The 25,850-nt window shown below is 40.9% G+C and overlaps 1 protein-coding gene across 1 annotated transcript in view; it reads left to right on the forward strand.

Annotated features, from left to right (window-relative positions):
* The window catches only part of POLQ (DNA polymerase theta), a 109,189-nt gene that overhangs the window by 78,261 nt on the left and 5,078 nt on the right, over positions 1–25,850 (forward strand). The window contains exons 21-27 of the mRNA XM_054711786.1: positions 787–924; positions 2,187–2,361; positions 5,364–5,490; positions 6,239–6,360; positions 9,771–9,955; positions 13,307–13,418; positions 20,865–20,989. Of these exons, the coding sequence (XP_054567761.1) occupies positions 787–924; positions 2,187–2,361; positions 5,364–5,490; positions 6,239–6,360; positions 9,771–9,955; positions 13,307–13,418; positions 20,865–20,989 (984 nt within the window). The remainder of the gene's footprint in view (positions 1–786; positions 925–2,186; positions 2,362–5,363; positions 5,491–6,238; positions 6,361–9,770; positions 9,956–13,306; positions 13,419–20,864; positions 20,990–25,850) is intronic.

The following is a 25,850-nucleotide window of genomic DNA, read 5'->3' on the forward strand; positions in this document are numbered from 1 at the left end:
CGATGACACATGTTAAAGCACCTAGCATCGTGGTCGGCAAACTGCGGCTCGTGAGCCACGTTAATGGCTGGAATATAGCAGATGTTCAGTAAATAATAGTGCTTCTTGCCCCATCTTGTTCAACCCCCTCATTTCATAGATGTATTCATTGAAGCCTGGAGAAATAATTTATATACAAATCCCCTCTCTGCCCCAGAGCCTGGTTTCTTCAGTGAGTGCTTTGGCCACTCTAGCTTTCATTATGGCGGGAGAATTAGATGGCTTTTGGAACCCTTCCTACTTACTGTTGTCTGATTTTTGTGATCAAAATAGTCATGAAGGCTCCCATATTAACTCTATGGGGCTTAAATGATTGAGTGGCCAAATTGTTTACCTCATCAAGGGTATTTAGGAGTCTTCACAATCCTCAGAGTAACCTAAAGTCTCAACGTCAATAGCTTATTTGTCAGTTGTTCAGCACAGAGTACACATTCCTGTGTTCTTGACTGTTTAAAAGCCTGTATTAGTATTAATCTGTCAGTGCCTAAGTAGTATGGATAGCCTACTGACATATAAATTTTATTAACATTATTTATTAAATGCGATAATTCAAAATTCTCCTAAGAACCCCAAAACCATTCTTCCAACACATGTTGAGCTATATTATTGTTTTCTCAAATAACTTTTAAAAATGTTTCCTTTTTTTAAAATTTTTTATTGTTTAACGTATTACATGTCTCCTTTTTCCCCCTTAATGACAGTACTTGAGATTTGATTCTTGACTAAAGAAGCTTTAATTTCTTACAGGTTTTATTTTTGGAATTAAAGTTGCCACCAAATGGAGAGATAAACAACCAAGGCAGCAAGAAAACTTTGGGTGCTACCAGAAGAGGGAATGACAATGGACGCAAGCTAAAGCTGGGAAAACGGTTCAGCACTAGTAAGGTGCTCTTTGGGGAAGTCATGGGGCAGCACTGAACTACTTTTTAGCATGTTGGTGTCTTCAAAGAATGTTGATGAAATCAAGATCCAACGTAGCGCACCATTTGAACTTTTCCACATAAAAACAAATTGGTTTGTGGTTTGGCTGACAATAAATGTGGAGATGTTTCAGCATGGAAAACCTGGACCACAATCTGAGTTAGCAGTTGTGTCCTTCCTATCATTAAAACAGTGTAAAGGTTTGTAAACTCAGACCTATAGACATCATTTAATTATTGACATCCACTATTCTTAGACTTCCAGTATAATATAATTTATATAGTTATAGGAACACTAGAGGCCTGATGCATGAAATTTGTGCAAGAGTAGGCCTTCGCAGCCGTGGCTGCCTGTATCCCTCCCTCGCAGCCGTGGGCGGCTGCCTCAATCCCACCGCTCCAACCCCGGCTTCATCCCAGAAGGACATCTGGAAGGGCGTCTGGTCTAATTAGCATATTATGTTTTTATTATTATAGATGAACAAAGATATGGGAATTTTTAAAAAAAAACAAAACCCCAAGCTAATAGAAATAAAATTCTTTTTTTTTTTCAATTCCAGGGCAAAATAATAAGTTTTACATGAGTTTCTTTTAAGAATCTAACCTGCTGATTTCAAAGTATAATTGCTAGTTATAATCCATAGAAAGTGTATGCATGGGAGAGAAGAAAGGGCTTATTTTACATTTTTGCTGTAGAATGTTGACCCTAATATCATTAACTATGTCTTGCCTTATCTGGGAAAGTTTCCACAGCTTCATTCTGTAGCAAAACTTTTTATTTGAGCTCACACGTTTCTATTCTTTAACATTCATTGAAAGTCTTTAGCATGGAAAATTCAAAGTGTTAAAGATAAATGTCTTCAAATTTTCTTGATATAGAAACCATGAAAATATTAGGGCAAAAAGGGGGAAAAGGGGAAACTTCCAATTATTTGAGGAATGGAGGAGAAAAATATAGAGATAAAAAGAGATGGTGTAAACTCTTGGGTGGAGTGTGGGTAGATCTAAATTGATGTTGCTCAGCATTAACATGTTTGCTTTTAATAATCTATAGTTATCATGGTTTTAGCATTATGGTGATTTCTATAAAACCCAAACAGTAATTTTGAGTTATAGATACAGAAGTTAGCAAATTTAATTTTGAGAGTATATTATTTACCTAAAAGAGACTCTGTTTGCTATGGAATTTGCATAAGAATCGGATCTTACCTTATGTTTCTTTGGCAGGATGTTTTAAATAAATTGAAGGCATTACATCCTTTACCAAACTTGATATTAGAGTGGAGAAGAATCACTAATGCTATTACCAAAGTGGTCTTTCCCCTGCAGCGGGAAAGGCGTCTGAATCCTTTCCTTGGAATGGAAAGAATCTATCCTATATCACAGTCACACACTGCTACAGGTAATGAGGAATTTTAAATGTGGACAATATCCAATTAAAAAGTTTCATATGTATTTTCTTAGGATCACCAAGGAATTCAAGCATTGATCATTGGGTTAAATGAAGTTTCGTAAACATTTATGAAACACATACTACATCCAAAGCATAGGTACAGAGATGAAAGTTACTAAGGTATAGCTTCTGCTTTCAAGTATTGTGTAGAGAAACTAGGTGTCCGAGACTGATTTATATCCAGGATTAAATATTTGAGTCAGTGATCTTATCTAATTTTAGTCCTAGCCCGCTCCCGAACACCTTAAGATTCTCTCCAACTTGAATCTAAGTAGGTGTATGGGGCTTTTGTATAATGAGTGAGCATCTTATTTTACTCAATTAGAAAAGAGAGGGGTGGAGTCCTTTGGGTGTCTCATGGCCCTCTTGGCATAGATCTAAGTATAATATGGTGCGGAAAAAAGTGTTCTTTCTCTATGCAGTGCAGAACTTGATTTTTATTTTTTTCCTGAATTCTTTTTAAAAAATCTTTTAAAAAAAATATATTTTTATTGATTTCAGAGAGGAAGGGAGAGGGAGAGATAGAAACCTTCTGAAACCCCCCCTCCCCCATGCTGGGGATGGGGCCCACAACCTGGACGTGTGCCCTGTCAGGGAATTGAACCAGGACCTCCTGGTTCATAGGTCGATGCTCAACCACTGAGCCACGCCCAGCAGGCCAGAACTTTAAATATTAGCCAAATGCAGTGTACAGTAGAAGGAAGGGCAGTGTTAACTCCTTCATAGGGAAGTTTAGATGGATGGTATAGAACAGTGGTCAGCAAACTCATTAGTCAACAGAGCCAAATATCAACAGTACAACGATTGAAATTTCTTTTGAGAGCCAAATTTTTTAAACTTAAACTTCTAACGCCACTTCTTCAAAATAGACTCGCCCAGGCTGTGGTATTTTGTGGAAGAGCCGCACTCAAGGGGCCAAAGAGCTGCATGTGGCTCGTGAGCCACAGTATGCCAACCACGGGTATAGAATATGGGTTTTGATACCAGATTTTTATAAGGTTTGAATCCTGGTGCTGTTAATCTTTAGACAAAGTGCTTAACCTCTCAGTGCCCAAGTTTTCTTTTGATAAGAAAGTGTAATAATAGTCCTATCTCACCGATCATCCTGAAGACTTAATGGGATATTGCATGTCCAATGTTTAGAATAGTGCATGGCATTTAGTGTGTGGCTCATCACCAGCTGTTGCTGTTTTAAGGATGGACGTACCATGAGGAGCTGCTTTTTTCTCTGCTTGCTTATTCCTTGTTCTCAACAACTTCTCTTTTCCTTCTTCTCTGTTTAACTAACCTCTTAGTTCTTCCTAGCCATTCCTTGCCCTCTTAGTATTTCAGTTTCATTGGTGTAAACATATATAAAATAAATCCTTGTTGGTGAAAAAAATAAAATCAACCTAGAGTTTCAAAGCTGTTGCACACTTATTTGTTGTTTATAAAGCAGAAAGGAATCAATTCCATGTATCTACATTTAAAGAATATTTTAGAAATAGAAGTTTCCTTAGGTATAGCAAAGCCATTTCATTCTTAGACTTCACCTCCATAATGCTACATTCATATTTTGTCATTTTTATCATCTTGTTTGTCTGCCAGTGTTACCTCATTAATTCAAACATTAAACCTGACAATTAAGTAGTATTACAGAAAAGAAGACAGTGTCCTAAGGCACAAAGATGGATTCTTCATCTGCTATTTGTTAGCTTTGTAACACTGAATAGGCCATTTAATGATAATAATGATATTCATATCTACCATTAATTGTGGACTAATTTTTGCTAAAAGCTAAATAACAGAGACATAATATCATGGGTTTATTCAGAAAAACAATTGTCTAGGTACTTAAAATGTCTGATTCATTAAAAGATGATGAAATTACATATAGTAGCTAGTAGAGAGCCTATTACAATGGTGTATCATAAAACGTCACTATACATGTATTATAAAAACTGCAAAAAACAAAATCAGGTACCCAAACTCTTTTTTAAGACACTTTTTAAAAAAATCCTCATTTGAGGCTATGTTCTTATTGATTTTTAGAGAGAAAAAGAGAGACATTGGTTGCCTCCCATACGCACCCTAACCAGGGATCAACCCGCAAACCTGGGTATGTGCCCTGACTGCAATCAAACCCTCAACCTTTCGGTGACCGGTGTTGTCCAACCAACTGAACAACACCGGTCAGGGAAACTTCTTTTGAACAATGCTTATGTGTTCTAGAAACATTCAACCAAGAAGTAAACAAATGTAAACTATTTGGGGGAAAATAAAGGCTATAAACATTTAAACAAATAGCTTTCTGTTTCCTAAGAAAACTCATTAACTACCTGATTCTAGTCTTTAGCTGTGTCCATGTTAGTGTTGATCCTTTTGATGAGTGATGAGGAGGAGGAAAATCAGCCAGGTGAGGTCTAGAAAGGGACGTTCTACCTCTCACTGCTACTCTATTTCCCGCAAAAGCTAACTCCTCTGGCCCCGCTGTCCCTCTTCAGCACTCAGATTGCTCTTTGGCTCCAAATCCTCTTCTCTGTTCTTGTGCATTCCTGGCTTTTAAAGGCGTCGACAGTCCTTTAGCCTAGGATCCATTTGATTAGTCTTCACTCATTAATATAACTGCTAACATTTTATAGTGCTGACATTTGATACTCATTTTAGCATAGGAACAGTTCAATTTATCAAATTACTTCTTATCATAGGCTTGTTTGCTAGGGAGCTAGGTTAATGTAAAACATTGTATTATAGCTGATTCATATATTCACTTACGTTGGAATTTATCTTGTACTTATTTTATCATTGTTAGGCACATAAACATAATGAAAAATATTTTATTTAAATATATATTTATTTTATTTTAGCAATAATAGAGCATAAGTTTTTAAGATAATTCAGAAATGCAATTACAATTAAGGTAAATGTTAGATCCCCCGCTAATTTTACATCTTTATTCTATTTGATTTTAGGACGAGTAACATTTACAGAACCAAATATTCAGAGTGTGCCAAGAGATTTTAAGATCCAAATGCCAACACTAGTAGGAGAAAGCCCCCCCTCCCAAGCCCTAGGCAAAGGCCTACTTCCCATGAGCAGGTAAACATTATGTTTTTGCGTTAATGTAATTTTGTGCGCATGAATAGCCTAGCGGACAAAATAATGAAAATAGTTGAAATTTCTGTTTTAGCTGTATACATTTCTATTCTACTATCCATTGCAAACCCTGAGTCTGTCTATAAAGAAGCTGGTTGAGGGGACTCTTTCTTGCTCCCCACATGGGAGTCTGTGCTGTGATTCTTCCCCCTCCCCACGTGGGAGTCTGTACTTGTTCTTCAATAAATTTCCATCTTTGCTATAAAAAGGAGAAGAAGAAGAAGAAAAGAAGAAGAAGAAGCAGCTAGTTGATGGTGAAATGTTGAAAACCCGTGCCACTAATTAAATCAACCAGGATATGTTTATTTAATTCAAATACTAAAAGCAAGAGTTTAGCAAAGTCAGGAATATCCCCTCTTGCCTTCCTCACTTGCACACAAAGGGAAGAAAAAGCATAGATAACGTATGTTAGATCTGGTCAAAGAGAGTTGCTGAGGTGAGCTAAATGTCAATGAATTATCTCAGAAGTAGTTTGTGGGAAAGGCTTTTACAGAAATGTTTTACTTCCTACTTAATTGAATGTTTGCTAAAAAAAAAAAAGTCTATAATCTTTGTTAAGCTTTAAAGTAAGTTTCAAATAGTAAGGTTTTTAAATTTCTTACATGGAAACATTAACTTTACTGAAAAATCAGGCCTTTTCACATATTTGAGTCTACTCCATGTTCAGCTGATGATGTTGTTTGCATGACAGAAGAGGAACTAAGAAGGGCTGTGGTCTGAACTCTGCGCACCAGGCCCAGCTGGAGGAGAGAAGCTCAGACAGAGGAATGCCGTTTTCGGTCAGCATGCGGCACGCCTTTGTGCCTTTCCCAGGTAGGATGCTGATGGTTTTTGAGCTTCTCATTACTGTAGGAATATTTTTTCAAAACACTGATAAAGCCTGCATTATGAATAAGACTCAGAAGTGTGCATTCATACCTCCATCTTTCCTCTGAATAGCCTGTTTTTCCCCTTTGTGTTGCCAGGTGTACAACAATCAGTTATCATTGTCTTCATGATCCGCTCTGTGGGAAACTTTGTGGTATATGGTCATTGGCAGCAGCCTGCTGAAACCATGTTTTCCAAGGTCTTTGTAACGCTTTTTGGAAAATCCAATGGATATTTTAGTCCTCATCCTCTTTGACTTCTGTACAGCATTTGTTACTGTTAATCAACCCTCACTTTCCTCAGTCTCTCTCCTCCCTTGACCACTAAGGCACACTTTTTTGTCTCTCTGTCTGACTTGCTTGGCATTTTGTTTCTTCTCCTTTTCTCCAGACTGCTGCTTCCTCTGACATGGGTTAACACCAAGGCTGTCCTCCTGCCTGACCTCTCCTCAGTACTCTAGCCATAAACCTTTTGTCATTAAAACAATTGGAAGTCATGATCTAACTCCCAGATAATCCCTACTGTTGGTATATACATTTGCTCTTTTATGTTTTGCAAGCTAGCAGGTCTGGGTCAGTGCAGTTAACTATGTGAATTTATTTGAGTTCTGTCAGAAACATATATTCTAAGAGTGAATTCAGTTCTATGATAGCATAACCTGCTTGGCAAATTTTAGTTTTGCTTTTAAAATATGAATTAATACCATTTTACTACTGTAACCATTTTTTTTAAAATATACTTTTATTGATTTCAGAATGGAAGGGAGAAGAGAGAGAGAGATAGAACATCAATGATGAGAGAGAATCACTGATTGTCTGCCTCCTGCATGTCCCCCACTGGGGATCAAGCCCGCAACCTGAGCATGTGCCCCTGACCAGAATCGAACCTGGGACCCTTCAGTCCGCAGGCTGACGCTCTATCCACTGAGCCAAACTGGCCAGGACTACTGTAACCATTTTTAAGTAGTATTCAGTTCTGTGGCATTACGTACATTTGCCTTGTGTAATCATTACCACACCCATCTCTAGAACTTTTTCATCATCCCCAACTGGAATTCTGTGCCCATTAAACACTAACTCTCCCTCTCCTGCTCCCCAGCCCTTGGTAACCACAATTCTACTTTCTGTCTCTATGAATTTGACTACATTAGTACCTCATGTAAGTAGAGTCATACTGTATTTGTTCTTGTGTACCTGGCTTATTTCACTCCACATGATGTCTCCAAGGTTCATCCATGTTGTAGCAAATGTTAGAATTTCCCTCTTTTTAAGGCTGAATAATATTCCATTGTATGTGTGTACTTCATTTTATTTATCTGTTCATCCATCAATTTATTCTTACCTAAATAATAAAATTGTTTAATGCAACTATTTTATACTGCTTCTGCTCTAAAATTTTTAATTAATTTAAATATATATGAATTCAGTCTGGAAATTTCTGTCACTTAAATGTGGTGTTTGTTCATTTACATCTAAAGTAATTATTGATATGTGGATTGATTATAGTCTACTATCTTGCTATTTGCATTTTATTTGTTCTGTTTATTTTTTTTTTAATTTTCAATGACTATTTTTATTCTGTTTTATTTTCTCTAAGTTTATTAATTACATGTCCTAGATATTTTAGAGTTTATAACATGCCTCACATCACAAACTATCTTTAAATAATTTTATACCACATCATGCATAATGTAAGGAATTTTTTTCATTTCTCTTTCCTTGTAATTGATTTAATCATTATGGCTATTATCAATTCTGCTACATAGCTGTTTTTGCTTTAAGCAGTCTCTGCTTCCTCAGCTCAGATAGACCACAGTGCTCTGTTTCATCTCTCCTTCCCTGCAATGCATTCTGGAAACCTGAGACAGTTGCATAACTCACCCCATCCCACCTATCCTCCCCGCCTCTCAGGGACTGTAGTCTGAATTGACTGTTGTCCAACACCTGGAAATAGTTATTTCACATATTTTGTCCAGGTGTATCATGTTTATGGCTCTATCCACTGAGCAAAACCAGCTAGTGGATAGAGGCATAAACATGACTTGTTTAGTATTGATAGGTATTGTCAAATTGCCATATGATGTAATGGAAGTAAGTTACCATTTACTTCCTAATAACAATCTATGAGGTTGTTTTTTTTTCTCATCCTTACCACAGTGTGCTCTCCAACTTCTGGATTTTTGCAATATACGTAGAGGAAAATTATTTCTTGCTATAATCTTAAATATGCATTTTCTGTTATTGTGAATGAAGTTGAGCTCCTTTAACATGTTTATGTTTCTTTTATTCTTATTATTTTCATGAATTGCTTGTTTATGTTTTGTCCTGTTCTTCATTTGTAGCACCTTTTTTATATGGCAATGAGTTCTTTTTAATATTAGTCAAACATTTTTCCTATTTTTTTCTTCGAACCTGCTTTTATTTTTTTTTTATTTTGGTTTTGCCATGCATATTTAATCCACTCATTTCTAATCCACAGGTAAATTATCTGAATAATTTTAAAAACTTTTCTTCACATATCAACCACTTGATTTTTTTTCAATTGTATGTCTTTGTTTTTTGTTTTATTTTGTTTTTAATCCTCCCCTGAGGATATTTTTTCTATTGCTTCCCAGAGAGAGTGGAAGAAGTGAGGGGGAGAGCGAAAGAGAGAGAGAAACATCAATGTGAGAGAGATACACCGACTGGTTGCCTCCTGCATGGGCCCCGACTGGGAACAGGAAGCAAACCCGCAACCCAGTACATGCCCGTGACTGGGAATTGAGCCCGAGACCCTTTAGTGTGCGGGCTGATAACCACTGAGAAATACCGGCCAGGGCTGAATGTCTTTTTTTAATATCCAATTGGAGCACACATTTCTCTTCAGCCCACTTAAAATATGCACACATTGGAAACCAGTTTATTTGTTTGTTCGTTCGTTCGTTCATTCATTCACTCATTCATTCAACAATCGTTTAAAAGTCTATTATGTGCCAGGAACTGTGCAAAGTTTTCTATAGAAGGCAAAGGAAAATGAAGTCTCCTATCCCTAAAGGTCAGTGCTAGTGGGTGAGGCATGAAAGAACCATTTTAGATTATGCGTCAGGTGCTGTGGGAACACTGAGGGAAGCACTGCCACAGTGGTTAAGGAGCAGAGGTCAGGGGTAGCTTTATGCATGTTATGTATACTTGAAAGCTAAATGAAAAAAATTATCTAAGTTACAGAACTGAATTGCATCATATTAAGAGCAAGTTTTTAATTTTTGGATACATGATCTCGTGGTTCTATGTTAGAACTAAATTTCTGTCAACCTTCTCAATTATATGAAACTTGGATTTGCCATTGTTCCAGCTTTTCTAAAATTATTTCTACTTCAGGTGGTGTAATATTAGCTGCTGATTATTCTCAACTTGAACTGAGGGTCTTGGCTCACTTATCCCACGATAATCGTCTCATTCAAGTATTAAACACTGGAGCTGATGTTTTCAGGAGTATTGCAGCGGAATGGAAGATGACTGAGCCAGAGTCTGTAGGGGAAGATCTGAGGCAGCAAGCAAAGCAGGTAATCTTAGTGAATATGCTTAACATCAGTGTGAATTTTAATGATTCAAAAAATTATCTCCATCATTTGCAGTTGAAGACTGATTTCTTCTTTGCATCTTTCAAACTACATTTATTTGAGCCTCTCTCATGGTATCCATTGTACTTGCTTCGTAGAGCCAATAAAAAAAACACAGACTTACTCTGAGGCAGTTTAGTGTCAGAATAGCCATTTGCATTAGTGGTAGTTGTTGTTGTTGTTGTGTGTGTATGTATTTAAAAAATCTCTTTGTAGTCTGCAATCATCCATATTTTCATCTATTTTCACATATCATTGAGCCACAGTGCTTTTTATAAAAAGACTAGTGGCCTGGTGCACAAAATTCATGCATGGGGGGGGGTGTCCTTCAGCCCAGCCTGCACCCTCTCCAATCAGGGACCCCTTGGGGGATGTCCAACTGCTAGTTTCTAAACCAGCAGTCGGACAACACTCTCACAATCCGGGACCGCTGACGCCTAACCGCTCAGCTGCCTGCCTGCCTGATTGCCCCTAACTGCCTCTGCCTGCCTGCCTGATTGCCCCTAACCACTCTGCCTGCTGGCCTGCTCGCCCCCAACTGCCCCCCCTGCCAGCCTGCTCGCCCTCAACTGCCCCCCCTGCTGGTCTGCTCACCCCCTACTGCCTCCCGCTGCTGGACTGCTTGGCCCCAACTGACCCCCCCTGCTGTCCTGGTCTACCCAACTGCCCCCTGTGATGGCCTGATCGCCCCCAACTGCCCCCCACCTCCCCCGCTGCCGGCCTGACCACCCCCAACTGCCCTCCCCTCCTGGTGTGATCGCCCCTAACCACCTCTGCCTCGGCCCCGCCACCATAGCTTTGTCCAGAAGGACGTCTGGATGGTCTCCCAGAAGGTCTCCTGGTCTAATTAGCATATTACCCTTTTATTAGAACAGATGCTCTCTAAATGTTTGTTAAAAAATAAATATTGCTGTGCTGTGGATTATAATTAGTAACTGATAGCTTTTTAGTTTTTTGAGGCCATTGGTTAGCTAATCCACCTGTGAACTTCATACTCCCTCGGACCCACATGAGTGGGCCCGCATGAGTTTCTACTCCTGAATGATGTCAGGCACAAAGACCATCAAAGGCCACATTTATTACCCTTGCCTGGCCTGGGTTAACACCGATACTTCCTTACCACATGACCTGTGGGAATTCTGATGCCATTTTCAAGAAAATAGGGTTGATGGCTGAGGTAAAGGCACGCCACTCCCACCTCTAAGATCCTGCTTTACTAGTTTTACATTTACTAGGATACTTACAGCTGTAATTCTCACTGGCTCATTGGGCATGAAGCGCTTCCTCTCACCACTGTCTGTTTAGCACCAACACTGTTTTTCCCATGACTTAGGAAGCCAGCTTTGTCTTCTCTATTTAATCTCCTTCTGCATTTAGCAAGAATCAAACTCCAGGTAAAATAGGTAATATTCTAATATTTAATCCTCATAATAAACCCGTGAAATAGGTATTATTATTATTATTATCTTCATTTTATATAGGGGGAAACCGAGGCACAGAAAGTTAGTAATTTGCTTAAGGTCTTATAGCTATAAATGGTAGACCCAGGATAAGTTCAAAATGCCAGAATTTAGACATTCTGACTCTGTAACCTAAACATTTCCCCCCTGATAATAGAGGCCTTCATTTAATAAGTTCTTGCATGATTTAATAGTGTTTATTCAATACCAATTTTCATAAATTACTATGCACTGAACCACCTAATTCTTGAGGTTTGTTTTGTTTTGTTTTGTTTTGTTTTATCTCTGAGATCTCAGTTAGCATTAAGTAATATCTGAGTTTAAAAAGGGGAAAAAAAATCGGCATCACAACAAAATACAGCATAGAAAGATCAAAAAGGAAAACAAAAAAGGAAGAAATTTGTCTCAATGTATTCAAAAAAGGAAAAAGCAAAATACTGCTAGCTATCTTATCACATTGAAAGTATTTTGGAAGTCTTTTTTTAATAATATATTTTTATTGTTTTCAAAGAGATGAAGGAAGAAGGAGAGATAAAAACATCAATGATGAGAGAAAATCATTGATTGGCTGCCTCTTGCACACTCCCATTGGGGACCAACCCTGCAACCCTGTCATGTGCCCTGATCAGAATCAAACTGTGACCTCCTGGTTCATATGTTGACGCTTAACCACTGCACCACACTGGCCAGGCTGGCATTCTAATACTCATTTTTTACAAGTTACCTTTTTAAATTTTTTGCAAGTTACCTTTTAAATCAAGTTCTATATACATGTTTATTTAACATGTATATAGTACATGTTTATTTAACAAGTATATAGAACTTGCTTTATGGCATGCGGTTTTCTAAACACTTATAACTGATTTAATCCTAACAACCCCATGATATAGGTATTACTACTGTCTTCATTTTATGAATGAAGAAATCAAGGTGCTAAAGGTTTCTGTAGCTTGTGCAAGATAATATATCTTGTAAATGCTGGGATTTGGACCCATGTGATACTTATTATAAATCAGTTTATTTATTGACCTATTTAGATCATTTTCCTTCATAATGCCCAAAATTCCATTACTTTTTGTTTAACTCAAATGAATTCTGCAGTTGTGGGATTTCAGGTGGCTGTGAGATGAAAAGTGTATTTATTTCCAATAAGTCTTCCTATTAGCAAACTCTTTTCGTGCTATCTAAAGGTGAGGATAGGAGTGTTTGTATGCTTTTTTTCCTACTCGTAGGCACTTCTTTAAGCAGAAGTTAATGAGGTTTTGAAGAGTTATGAGGAGTAGAAAGCTGCTCTGAAGACTGGATAAATGACAAAGAATCAGAAATAAATCTTCCCTTTTAAATCATAGGATTAGCCCTGGCCAATGTGACTCGGTTGGAGCATCATCTTGTACACCAGAAGGTCACAGGTTCAATTCCTGGCCAAGACACGCTCAGGTTGCAGGTTCGATCCCCAATTGGGGATCGTGTAGGAGGCAACTAATCTCTCTCTCTCGCTCTCTCAATCTCTCTCATTCTCTCTCTCTCTCTTTCTCTCTCAAATCAATAAAAATGAGTAAGTCACTAAGATTACTTTCTTAAAACACACAACATTCATGTTCAATCCCACCCTTTGTTTCTTCCCATCTCCAAGAAAAAAACCAGTACTGCTAAAAGGCAGAAAAGATGTTCAGCTTTTATGGATGTAACCCACCAAAAACAGATCTAAACATTTCTCTGACTCACTATGAAATAAAACGCTTATCAAATTTCAATCTTAATGAACTTTTTATATTTGCATTTTATGTACTTATGACCTTTCATTTACTTACTGAGTGTGATGCCCTCCTTTCAGATTTGCTATGGAATCATTTATGGAATGGGAGCTAAGTCTTTGGGAGAGCAGATGGGCATTAAAGAAAATGATGCTGCTTGCTACATTGACTCCTTCAAATCCAGATACACCGGTAAAGAAGCCTTGAGTATTATCTTCTAGATACTATACTTTTCAACTGTCTTTCCATATTATATTAATTTTAAAATTTTGCATTACAGAATTTTTTATTAACATTTATATTAATTGGAAGTTGTCATCAGACATGTTAATGAAATAACCTTATTATAATTATTTACTAAGATGTGCTTTTTTTTGTTTTTCATAAAAGTAGGGATGGAGCCCTAGCTGGTTTGGCTCAGTGGGTAGAGCATCAGCCTGCGGACTGAAGGGTCCCAGGTTCGATTCCGGCCAAGGGCACTTGCCTGGGTTGCAGGCTCGATTCCCAGTGGGGGGTGTGCGGAAGGCAGCCTATCAATGATTCTCTGTCATCATTGATGTTTCTCTCTCTCCCTCTCCCTTTCTCTCTGAAATCAATAAAAAAAAAAAAAGTAGGGATGGAAATGGAATAGCAGAATGCAGCAAATGTATATGCTACCATGTCATTGTGAATATCTCATAAAATCTTGGACTTATCCTATGCTTTAGGTTTAGATGGCTTTAACATGAAACAGTAAGCCATTGGTAAATGTACCACAACCTGTGAGAGAACAATTGCTGTTATAGAGAAATTTGAGTATCATTATTTTAAATTATCTTTTCTTCTGGCAGTTTATTGAGGTATAATTTACATAGAATAAAATTCACCCTTTTTATGTGTATAGTTCTATAAATTTTGACAAACGCACACAGTCATATACCACAACCAAGATATAGAACCATCACCCCAGAAAGTTCTTTTATGCTTCTTGGTAATCAACTCTGTCCCCAGTCCTCCAAAAGAAAACTTTATTTACACATGACATGATCTTGTACATCAAAAATCATATGAATTTTACAAAAACAGCTACTAAAAGAAATAACTAAATTTAGTAAGCTCCCACCATACAAAGTCAAGTTCTAAAAATCAGTTATATTTCTACTAGTAATGAACAATTAGTATATGAATAAAAAATAAAAACCATATAAATAAAAGCCTAAGTGACTGTTAAGATGGAATCACCAGTCGACCAGTTGCTATGATGTGCACTGACCACCAGGGGGCAGATGCTTAACACAGGAGCTGCCCCCTGGTGGTCAGTGCACTCCCACAGCTAACCTCCCTCGGCCGGCCAACCTCCCATGGTCCTTCCACCCCAATCGGCCTGCCACCTGCCTGCCACGGTGGCGGCATGGCGGTGAGGGAAGGAGGAGGGGAGAAGGTGGGGAACTGTGTGGTGGTGGGGCGCTGATGTTGGCATCCAGCGTCCATTCCTTCCGCACCAGGCCCGGCAACCATCAGCCAGGTCTAGGGACCCCACCCGTGCACGAATTCGTGTACCAGGACTCTAGTATATATATAAAAGGCTAAGTGTCTGTCCGACCAATAGCTCTGATGCACACTGACCACCAGGGGGCAGATGCTCAATGCAGGAGCTGCCATGACACACACTGGCTGGCACCACGGACCTGACACTGACAAACCAACACTCGGCTTCCCACAAGTGGGACACAGGCCCCCCACCACCCCGGAGCGACACCCAAGTCACAGCCAATGCTGCCAAGACCCCATGGTGCAAAATGCAGCCCACAGCCCAGCCCAGCTCAAAACGGTCGCTGTGGGCACCCTGGTAATGGTGTCACGTAGCAATGCCTGGCTTCCTCTCCCTAGCGACTAGCCTCCTTGGAGTTTCTTCAGCCCAGGAACACGACTTGCTTTATAGCTAAGTGCAAACATTTCACACTTTAACCAAATGTCTGTGAAGCGTTTTTCTGTGCCTCATCTCATTTGATCCTCACAGAAGTCCTGGAGTAGGTAGATAGTAGACTCGGTAGAATCCTATTTTCTTTTCATTAGCCGGAAAATGGAGATTTAGAAAGTTTAGAAACTTGACCCGACTGAAAAGAAGTAAGAAATGGTGGAACTTGAAAATGACTTCGGGTTTTCTCACTGTGCAGAATATAGTCAAACACTGCTAGAGTTAAATATTTTACCCTTTGTTCTCCCTGCATGATCTACAATAATAATTGACTTCGTGTTGATATTTACTGCTGTGTCACGGACAATTACCTGAAAGAGAAGTTGGGCTGCTTCACTGGGCTGGAAAAAGTTTAGCTAAATCAGAAGGCAGGTCTAATTAAGCAAGTTTATTCTATATATATAAAAGGCTAAGTTGACTCACGCATGCACGATACATATAAAGCTCTCGCTGGCACCAATCGCATGTGTGTGTTTCGATCTGTCATTGTCGATCATGAATTGGGTTGACACTTCTATTATAGAGAAAGGGCGAATAGCGCTATTAACATATTTCTTCTAATTAATTTCCTTTCAGTGTGCACAAATCCACATACCGGGTCACTAGTTTATAATAACATCAGAACACATGAAATACTTAGGCTACATTTAATAATTTCAATATTTTATTAAAAATTTCAAAGCAATCCTGAGAGAAACTGAAGAATACTTAAATAAATGGGAGGTTTACCATGTGAGTTTATTAGAAGGCAAAATATTGTTATGATGACAATTCAGTGGGATGCCAATGAAAATTTTATTAGACTCTTGTACAGAATTAGATAAGCTGACTAAATTTATATGGAAATTGAAAGGGACTTGAATAACATTTTTTGGAGAAGTACAATGTTGAATAATTTAGAAATTTATTATAAAACTACAATAATTAAGGTAGGCATAAGAGTAGACATAGAGAACAGCGTGTCACAATACAGAGCCCAGAAATAGACCTATTACATATGTGGCAAGTTGATTTTCAACTAAGTTACCATGGTAATTCATTGGAGGAAAAATGGTCTTGTCAACCATTAGTGTTAGAACAACTAGACACCAGTATAGGGAAAAAAGTGAACTTTAACTTTTTTTCACATTATATTAAAAATTAACTTGATATGGAGCATAGACTTAAAAGTAAAGGTTAAAACTACAAAACTATAAATCTTCCAGAAGAAACAGGGGAAAAAAGATTTGTGACATTGAGATAGGCAAAGATGTATCAGGTGATAATAACACTGAATCATAAAAGATAATGATAGCCCAGCTGGTGTAGCTCAGTGGTTGAACATTGACCTATGAACCAGGGGGTGCACTAATTCGTGCACTAAATTGATTCCCAGTCAGGGCACATGCCTGGGTTGCGGGCTCGATCTCCAATGTGGGGTGTGCAGGAGGCAGCCAATCAATTATTCTCTCTTATCATTGATGTTTCTATCTGTCTCTCCCTCTCCTTTACTCTCTGAAATCAATAAAAATATATTTTAAAAAAGATAAACATTGATAAAAGATACCATTAAGGAAATGTAAAGGCAAACCATAGACTGAGAGAAAATATTTACAGCTCCTATTATCTGACAAAGGACTTGCATCTAGAATATATAAAGAACTCGTATAACACAACTAGAGTCTCACTACACGAATTAGTGCACAGGTGGGGTCCATCCGCCCCGACCTGATGGGGGCCGGTCGGGGGTGGGGCCGGCAGGGGGTCTAAAGCTGGAAGCTATAGCTTTCCCCCAGCTGGATCTAATTATACTTTAAGGATGGCCGAAAGAAAACCCACAACAGAACTGTTTTGCATTTCACATGCCATGAGATGAAGTTGTTTATGTGTTGTTTTCAAACATGTATCAAGATGGATGATGGCCCTTTAATGATTTTTGCATTCTTCCTGGGGCTCTACCCTCAGTTTCCCAATATGATCTTCATGACTGTTTATTTAAAAGGTTTTTGGTTTTTTAATGTGCTTACCCTTCACTGTTGCTCCTGGCAGCCTGCAGGTTCTCTTTGCTGCCCCATTTAAAGAGAGATTGAAAGCTCACCTAATCTGCAAGGCACTGCAATTTCACAAAATCCCCACCCAGCCTCTCTACATTCCTCAGCAAAGGGCCACCATCCCGTTAATGCTTAGGTTGCCTTTTTGGCTAACTTGGAAGGTCTCCTGGGGCTGACTTCCCTGGAGGGAGAATTCCACACCTTGGCCGTAGTATTAGCAGAGCCCTCTGGAGACTCTGGTCAGGGTCAGAAGGGACTGATAATTATTTTCTTGTGCTTACACTAAATGTACATGCACCAGGGAGCCAGGCAATGATTTAGGGGTGTTGGGGGCCGATCGGGGTGGAGGCCGCCAAGGGGAAGGGGCCATGGGTGGTTGGCAGCCAGCCTTGCCCCCAATCGGGGTGTTGGGGGCCAATCGGGGGCCAGGCTGGCCAGGTGGAGTCGGGGCAGGGGGGGAGCCACTCGTGGCCCAGATCAGGCTGGTTGGCTTCTGCAGTGCGCGTCATAGCCACTAGTCAGTCTGGTCATTCTGGTTGTTCTGCCATAACAGTCGCTGGGCTTTTATATATATATATATGCTAAGAAGGCAAATAATCCAATAAAATAAAGGTCAAAGATTTGAACAGACACTTCACAGAAGAAGATAGATGAATGACCACATCAAATGTTATCATTTATTAGTCATCAGGGAAAAGAACCACAAAGAGATACTATTACAAAAATAAGAGCCCTGGCTGGTTTGGCTCAGTGAATTGAGCATAGGCCTGGGGACTGAAGGGTCCCAGGTTCAGTTCTGGTGGAGAGCACATGCCCCAGTTGCAGGCTCTCTCTCCAGTGGGTGGGTGTGCAGGAGGCAGCCGATCAATGATTCTCTCTCATTATTGATGTTTCTATCTCTCCCTCTCCCTTCCTTTCTGAAATCAATAAAAATATTTCTTTAAAAACACAAGAAAAATGACTAAAATTAGAAACATTGTATCTCTTTAACATTGCTATTAGAATTGTGAAACAGTATTAGTATGGTCCTTTCATACAAAGTTAAACATAAACTAAGCCATTTGATCCTGCAATTCCACTACTGGGTATTTGCCCAAGAAAAATGAAAACATATGTCCAAAGACTTGTTAAAGTAAAAACATTCAAACTGGTAAAGAATTTTTGTGAATTTATTTGAGCCAAACTATCGACAATTGTCAGGAAGCAGTATCTCAATGGATTGGGATAATGCTCCAGAGAATGGCGGTTTTTCATCTATTTTTATACATTGCAATCAAAGGAGGTGATGTAGGTGGGTTACGTGAAATCCATTGGTTGATAGATTAGAGAGGCGGGAGAAAGCAAAGGCGGGGGTGGGGAGGGAACCTCTGAGATTGGATAAAATGTAAAATGATAGGTACATACTTAGGTGGGTGCAGGATAGTTAACAGTCAATAATTAACCTGATAACAATACAATAAAGGAATTTGTGGTATCTGTCCTGGTGCCCAGACACATTAGGTTGTGCCCCAAGGGGTCTGGAAAAAGGGAAGTTACAAGTTACCCAGACATTTCATGTGGCCCCTTTCACCCACAGACTTGAACATGAATGTTATAGTAGTTTTATTCATAAGAGCCAAAGATTGGGAACAGTCCAAATGCCTATCAACATGACTATAAATAAACAGATTTTGGTATATCTCGCGATGTAATACTACTTAGCAAAAGAAGGCAGACACAAATGAAAACATACAGTATAATTCAATCTTTTATGAATTTCAAGAACATAAAAACTATAATATCTTATATAATAAAAGCCTAATATGCTTAGTGTCCGGTCTGGTCAGCCATTCAACCAATCAAAGTGTGATATGCTAATTATATGCTAAGGCCGCTCAACCGCTCACTGTGATGTGCACTGACCACCAGGGGACAGACAGTTGATCAGTTGACCAGTCGCTATGACCTGCACTGACCACCAGGAGGCAGACGCTCCAACCAGTAGGTTAGCTTGCTGCTGGGGTCTGGCTGATCAGGACTGAGCGAGACGTCAGACGCACCCTAGAGCCCTCCTGCGGTTCCTCCCTGGCTGGCCAACCTTCCACGTCCCTCCCCAACTCTGATTGTGCACCAGTGGGGTTTCTTGGCCTAGCCTGCGCCCTCTCGCAATCCGGGCTGAGGGACCCCTCCCCGGAGTGCACGAATTTTGTGCACTGGGCCTCTAGTAGTGTCATAAAGCACATCAGTGAGTTAGTGAGACTGATAATGGGGATCTGACTATAAGGTGATTAAATGTTTTATATCTCGTAGTGTTTGTTAAAGGAGTATATACATTTGTTAATATACATCAAGTAGAGGCCTGGTGCATGAAATTCGTGCATGGGGGTGGGGTCCCTCAGCCTGGCCTGCACCCTCTCCCAATCCTGAGATTGGGCCTAAACCGGCAGTCGGACATCCCTCTTGCAATCCAGGACCGCTGACTCCTAACCACTTGTCTGCCTGCCTGATTGCCCCTAACTGCTTGCCTGCCTGCCCGATCACCCCTAACTGCCTCTGCCTTGGGCCCTGCCACTATGGCTTCATCCAGAAGGATGTCCAGAATGACGTCTGGAAGGTTGTTTAGCTGTCTGGTCTAATTAGCATATATTATAGGTCATTCACCTGAAATGGGCGCCATTTACTATATATAGCAGTGATGGGCAACCTTTTGAGCTTGGTGTGTCAAACTTCACCAAAAAACTGAGCATAACTCGGGTAATGTGTCACTTTGAGGAAAAAACATTATTTCACAAATGTTTCATCCTCAGGAGCAGCAAATGTTTTATCCTCGGCATGCGGCCGCCTCAGCGGCCGCGTGTCATCAGAAATGGCTACTGACACGCGTGTTATAGGTTTGCCATCACTGGTATATAGATTATATCTCAGAATTCATTGTTGTTATTTTTATTTTTTTTAAATATATTTTTATTGATTTTAGAGAGGAAGGAAGAGGGAGAGAGAAATAGAAACATCAATGATCAGAGAGATCATTGATTGGCTGCCTCTTGCATGCTCCACACTGGGGATCCAGCTGCAGCCCAGGCATGTGCCCTGACCCGAATCGAACTGTGACCTCCTGGTTCATAGGTTGATGCTCAGACACTGAGCCATGCCCAGACAGGCTCATTGATTTTTGTTTGTTTTCATTGTTGTTGTTTTTTAAGTAGTTCTTTCAGTCTCTGAATATTAGAAGGCCTCCTACAGACTCAGGTAAGAGAAATTGTAGAGCTTCCTTAAATCTCATCCTCTTATTTCTCTTCAACAAAATCACAGCAATTCCTAAAGAGAAAGGCTAAGAGCATGATTACTTTCTGAACTTTCATACTCGTGGTCACATATCACCAACAGCTGTACTTGGCAGGGCAGGGTTTTCTCTTCTTCCTATCACTCACTTTCCTCAAATGTTTCTTGTGTGTCAGTGACACAACAGAAATCCTCAAATGAGGAGTTTCAATTGGGAGACATTAGTATTTATTACTCAGGATGAGCAGAGCTTTGAGAAATCAGAGATTGCATATATGAATAAAGTTAGATAAGCCTAGTCTCAATACTTTTGGTATATTTCTCTGTATTGAAACTATTGAATGATATTAAGAATGACTTTAGTTGTACTCATTTTTTTTTTCTTTGTAGGGATTAATCATTTCATGAAAGAGACAGTGAAGAATTGTAAAAGAGATGGGTTTGTTCAGACCATTTTGGGAAGGCGTAGATATTTACCAGCAATCAAAGACAACAACCCTTATCATAAAGCTCACGTATGTTGAAATTCTCTGGATTTTTAACTTAAAATTTCAGTGACATATACTTTTGGTTTTAATTTATCTTTGTTGTTGAAGGTATAACAGATGTCCCCCTTGACCCCTCAATGAATCCCTCCACCCCGCCCCCCCACACCCCCCAGGCCTTCACCACACTATTGTCTGTGTTCGTGGGTTGTGCATATATGCATATAAGTTCTTTGGTTAATCTCTCCCCACCTACCCACCCCCACCTTCCCACTGATTGACATGTACTTTTCACCAAAGACAACTGCTGCTAATGTAGGATCACTAGTATATTGATTGGGTCTTGTGTTTCATTAAGGATTTCTGAAGTGATGGCACCTGCCAGTCTTTGGGAGGCTACTGTAAATGTCGGCTCACATTTATAATACTTCATTTAAAGATGTTTAGTAAGCTAGTTATTTATTAGCTTTGGTAATAAGTTATAAATAAACTTAATTCTTATATTTACTATTTGTTCTTTGTTTTACCTACTGTATGCTTATCACACCAGATTGCCAATGCCTTCAGAGATTAACATCAGTCATTAACATCAGTCCAAAGATTTATTGATGATATTTGTTCAAATTATGAATAAAATCTCTTCCTGAAGTCATTAGGATTCATAAAAGCATTCTATGTATCTGAGCGTTTAAGCTTCTATTTTAGTCCAGATCTTTCTATTTTATCAGTCTTTTATATTATTGTAGTGCTTTCCTTGATCTGTTGAAGAAAGCTTTCTCTACCCCAACATCAAGAAAATATTCTCTAGAAATTTTTGTTTTGCCTTTTACAGTTATATCTACAATCAACCAGGAATTGATTTTCATGTTATTAGACATTGAGGGTCAGGGTCCCCTACCTCCCCCATGGATATACAATTGTCCCAAACTATTGAAAAGGCAGCTTCCCCCCCACTGCTCTGTGGTGTGCCGCTTGTGCTACAAATCAAATAATGTGGATGTTTCTGTTTCTGTACACATTATTTTGGTCTGTTGTATTTGCTTATCCTTTAGACAGTGCCACACTGCCTTAGATATGCTGCTTTGTAAGGTGTCTTGATATATGGCAAAGTTTTCTTAGTTTTCTTACCTTGTTCTTTTCTTCGTCAAATATTTGCCTATTCTTGGTTCTTTGCATTTCCATATAAATTGTAGAAGCAGCTTGTAAATTTCCACATAAATACAGAATCCTGTGGGATTTATTTATTTATTTATTTTTTCTTGCGACTGTCTTGATTCATAGATGAAGATGGGACCAATAGACATGGACATATTTATAAATTTGAGTTTTCAATCCATGAATGTGATCTATTTGTTCATTTATTTATGTCTTTAAGTCTTGTTAAATTTTCTCAGTAACATTGTGTAGTTTTGGGGAAGAGATCGTGTATGTTTCTTATTAGATTTACAGCTAGGTATTTGAAAAGTCTTAATGCTGTTGCAAATGGCATCTTTTTTTATTATTATTTTCCTTCCATTTTTACATTTTCTAACGTGGCTGCTCACATATAGAAATATAATTGTTTTTATTGTTGTTCTTTTGTCTAGAAACATTGCAAATATTACATACTAGAGGCCCGGTGCACGAAATTCGTGCACTGGGGAGGGTGTCCCTCAGCCCAGCTTGCACCCTCTCTAATATGGGACCACTCGGGGGATGTCCAACTGCAGGTTTAGGCTCGATTCCTGTGGAATCGGGCCTAATCCTGCAGTTGGACATCCTTCTCACAATCCGGGACTGCTGGCTTCTAACCGCTCACCTACCTGCCTGATTGCCCCCTAACTGCTTCCTTGCTGGCCTGATTGACCCCTAACTGCTCCTCTGCGGGCCTGATTGCCCCCAAGGCTTTTATTAGTATAGATATGACCCTGCACAGAAAATTTTACTAACCCTGCTTTACAATAAGGGCTTGACGATTGAATCATTAGGACCAGACACCAAGATTTCCTTTCTTTGAATAGTGGAGGGAATACTTATCTTGTCCTTAAGTTGCCGGGAAATTAAAATGAGATAATGACTTAGAAAAGTATAAAAGCACCACATAAAGACAACTGTCTTTTTAATGAAGTGGCAAAATGAAAAACACGTTTTATTCTCCCCTTCCTTCCTTTAGAGCTTTTATTTAAACTTTGAAATTTATAAAAATTTCACTCCAATTTTAATTTCTTTACATTCAACATTATTTTGTATTGGTTTCAGGTTTTATATTAGTTACAGAATAGTGGTTAGACAATCATATACTTTACAAAGTGTTCCCCGATATTTCTAGTACCCACCTGGCATCATACCATCATTACAACACTACTGACTATATTCCCTATTTAAGTGACAATGGGTTTACAGGTTCCTTTCAATCTTCCTTTTGTGTTTTTTGTCCTTCCTTTTCTTTCTCACTTCTTCCCTCATTTTCTTTATACAGTATCTCAATTTGCCATCAAAGCTCAGTGAAGGCACTGGGACATTCTTCATCCATTTTACAGACCAGGAAACTGAGGCCAATTCCAGTTGGCTGTGGAACTTGACTCAGGAAGCCCTCAGAGCACACAGGAAGCCCTCAGAGCCATGCTCTTTGCGCTTCCTAAGGGGCAGCGGCCCAGCAAACAAACCTTCCAGTCAGGCTTCCAAGCCTCTTTCTCAAGCACCTCTTCATTGCGGATGCTCCACATTCTTTCCTCTCCCCCGATTCTTTTTTTTTTTTTAAATATATTTTTTATTGATTTTTTACAGAGAGGAAGGGAGAGGGATAGAGAGCTAGAAACATCAATGAGAGAGAATCATCGCCCAACTGCCTCCTGCACACCCCCCACCAGGGATGTGCCCACAGCCAATGTACATGCCCTTGACCGGAATCGAACCTGGGACCCTTCAGTCCGCAGACCGACGCTCTATCCATTGAGCCAAACCGGTTTCGGCCCTCTCCCCCCATTCTTTACTGCCCCCCCTTCTCCGAAGCAGGTGGAAGGCGTCCCACTCACTGCCTAGGCATGCTCTGCTATGGGGCAGGGTGTAGCGAGCTTGCTTTTGGGTGAAGGCAGCAGCAGTAGTCACTGCCTCTGAAGTGTGAAGGCCGCCTGAGCGAGGCCCATTAGCACTGGGAGCTTCTCAGAATCACGTCAGTCAGTCCAGTACCCTGCAGTGCAGCACCCCTTCACTGAGGTGGCTCCACCCCTCAACCCCCGCCTCAGGGGTGAGGGTCCTTGCCCCTCTGCCAGGAGTCCTTCCATGCCCCTTGATCCCTGGCTGGGCCCACCCACGTCTTGGGGGCACTGCAGAACCTCTGTCACTCTGCAGATGAGGCAGATCCCTGCCCTAGGTCTCCGCAAAGCTATGAATCTGTGGCAGGAGGCCTGGTCTGGGTCTCAGCAACCACATGCCTGCAATGTTCCCAGGGACCCTGGGAGGGGCTGGGCGAGTCCTGCCACATCTCCCCGAGGGTGGCGATCTCCCCAGGAACCTCCGGGGAAAGGCTGGCTGGGCCCGGCCACGTCCCCCCCAGGGTGGCGATCTTCCCGGGGACTCCCGGGGAGCGCCTGGCTGGGCCTGGCCTTGCCCCCCCGGGTGGCGATCGCCGCCCGGGACCCCCGGGAGTGCCTGGCTGGGCCCGGCCATGCCCCCCCAGGGTGGCGATCGCCGCCCGGGACCCCCGGGAGCGCCTGGCTGGGCCCGGCCACGCCCCCCCAGGGTGGCGATCGCCGCCGGAAGCGCCTGGCTGGGCCCGGCCACGCCCCCCCGGGTGGCGAGCGCCGCCCGGGACCCCCGGGAGCGCCTGGCTGGGCCCGGCCACGCCCCCCCGGGTGGCGAGCGCCGCCCGGGACCCCCGGGAGCGCCTGGCTGGGCCTGGCCATGCACCCCTAGGGTGGCGATTGCTGCCTGGGACCCCCGGGAGCGCCTGGCTGGGCCCGGCCACGCCCCCCCGGGTGGCGAGCGCCGCCCGGGACCCCCGGGAGCGCCTGGCTGGGCCCGGCCATGACCCCCAGGGTGGCGATCGCCGCCTGGGACCCCCGGGAGCGCCTGGCTGGGCCCGGCCATGACCCCCAGGGTGGCGATCGCCGCCTGGGACCCCCGGGAGTGCCTGGCTGAACCCGGCCATGCCCCCCCGGGTGGTGATCGCCGCCCGGGACCCCGGAACTAAGAGGATTGGGCGCCGCCATCTTGGTCTTCTCAACGGCCGGATAGGCCACCCGGAGTCCCGCCTCCAGCCTCTCGCAGGCCCAATCATGGGCATAGCGGAGGTGCGGTCAATTTGCATGTTTCTCTATTATAAGGTAGGATTAGTTCTAATAATTTACTTATAGATACTTTTAAATATTCTATCTACACAGTTATTATCTGAAAAATAAAAACACACACACACGTAATTTCAGCTTTTCCAGTTTTTATCAATCAGATGGTTGGTTCTAATGATCTGATCTCCCATGATCAGAAACCTGTATTTTTTATGTACTGGTATATGAAAGCCCTGGTCATAAAGGGACTTGGATTATGGGATACAAAGCCAAGATTGCCAAGTTTTTTTATTTTGGAAGAGAATCAAGGAAGTACAATACCATGAGAGTGAAGTATATATTTTAGTCATAGTTTTCCACAACCCCAAAGTTTCAGTGGCTTATATGATAAGCAGTTTTATCTTAAATTCATGTTATAGTTTGGCTCTGGGTTGACTGTGGTTCTGCTCCATATGTTCTTCACTCTGGAATCCAGAACAAAGGAAGAATCCCCTCTCTGGGACAGGCCTTTCTGTGACAATGTTGGATAGTTTTTAAACCTTCTTACATGCGCTGCACGTCAGTTTTACTCACAATTCATTGGCCAAAACAAGTCAAGGCCATCCTTTTAGCGTGAAAAACACTTT

This window comes from Eptesicus fuscus, chromosome 3 (assembly GCF_027574615.1).
Source record: "Eptesicus fuscus isolate TK198812 chromosome 3, DD_ASM_mEF_20220401, whole genome shotgun sequence".
NCBI lineage: Eukaryota > Metazoa > Chordata > Mammalia > Chiroptera > Vespertilionidae > Eptesicus > Eptesicus fuscus.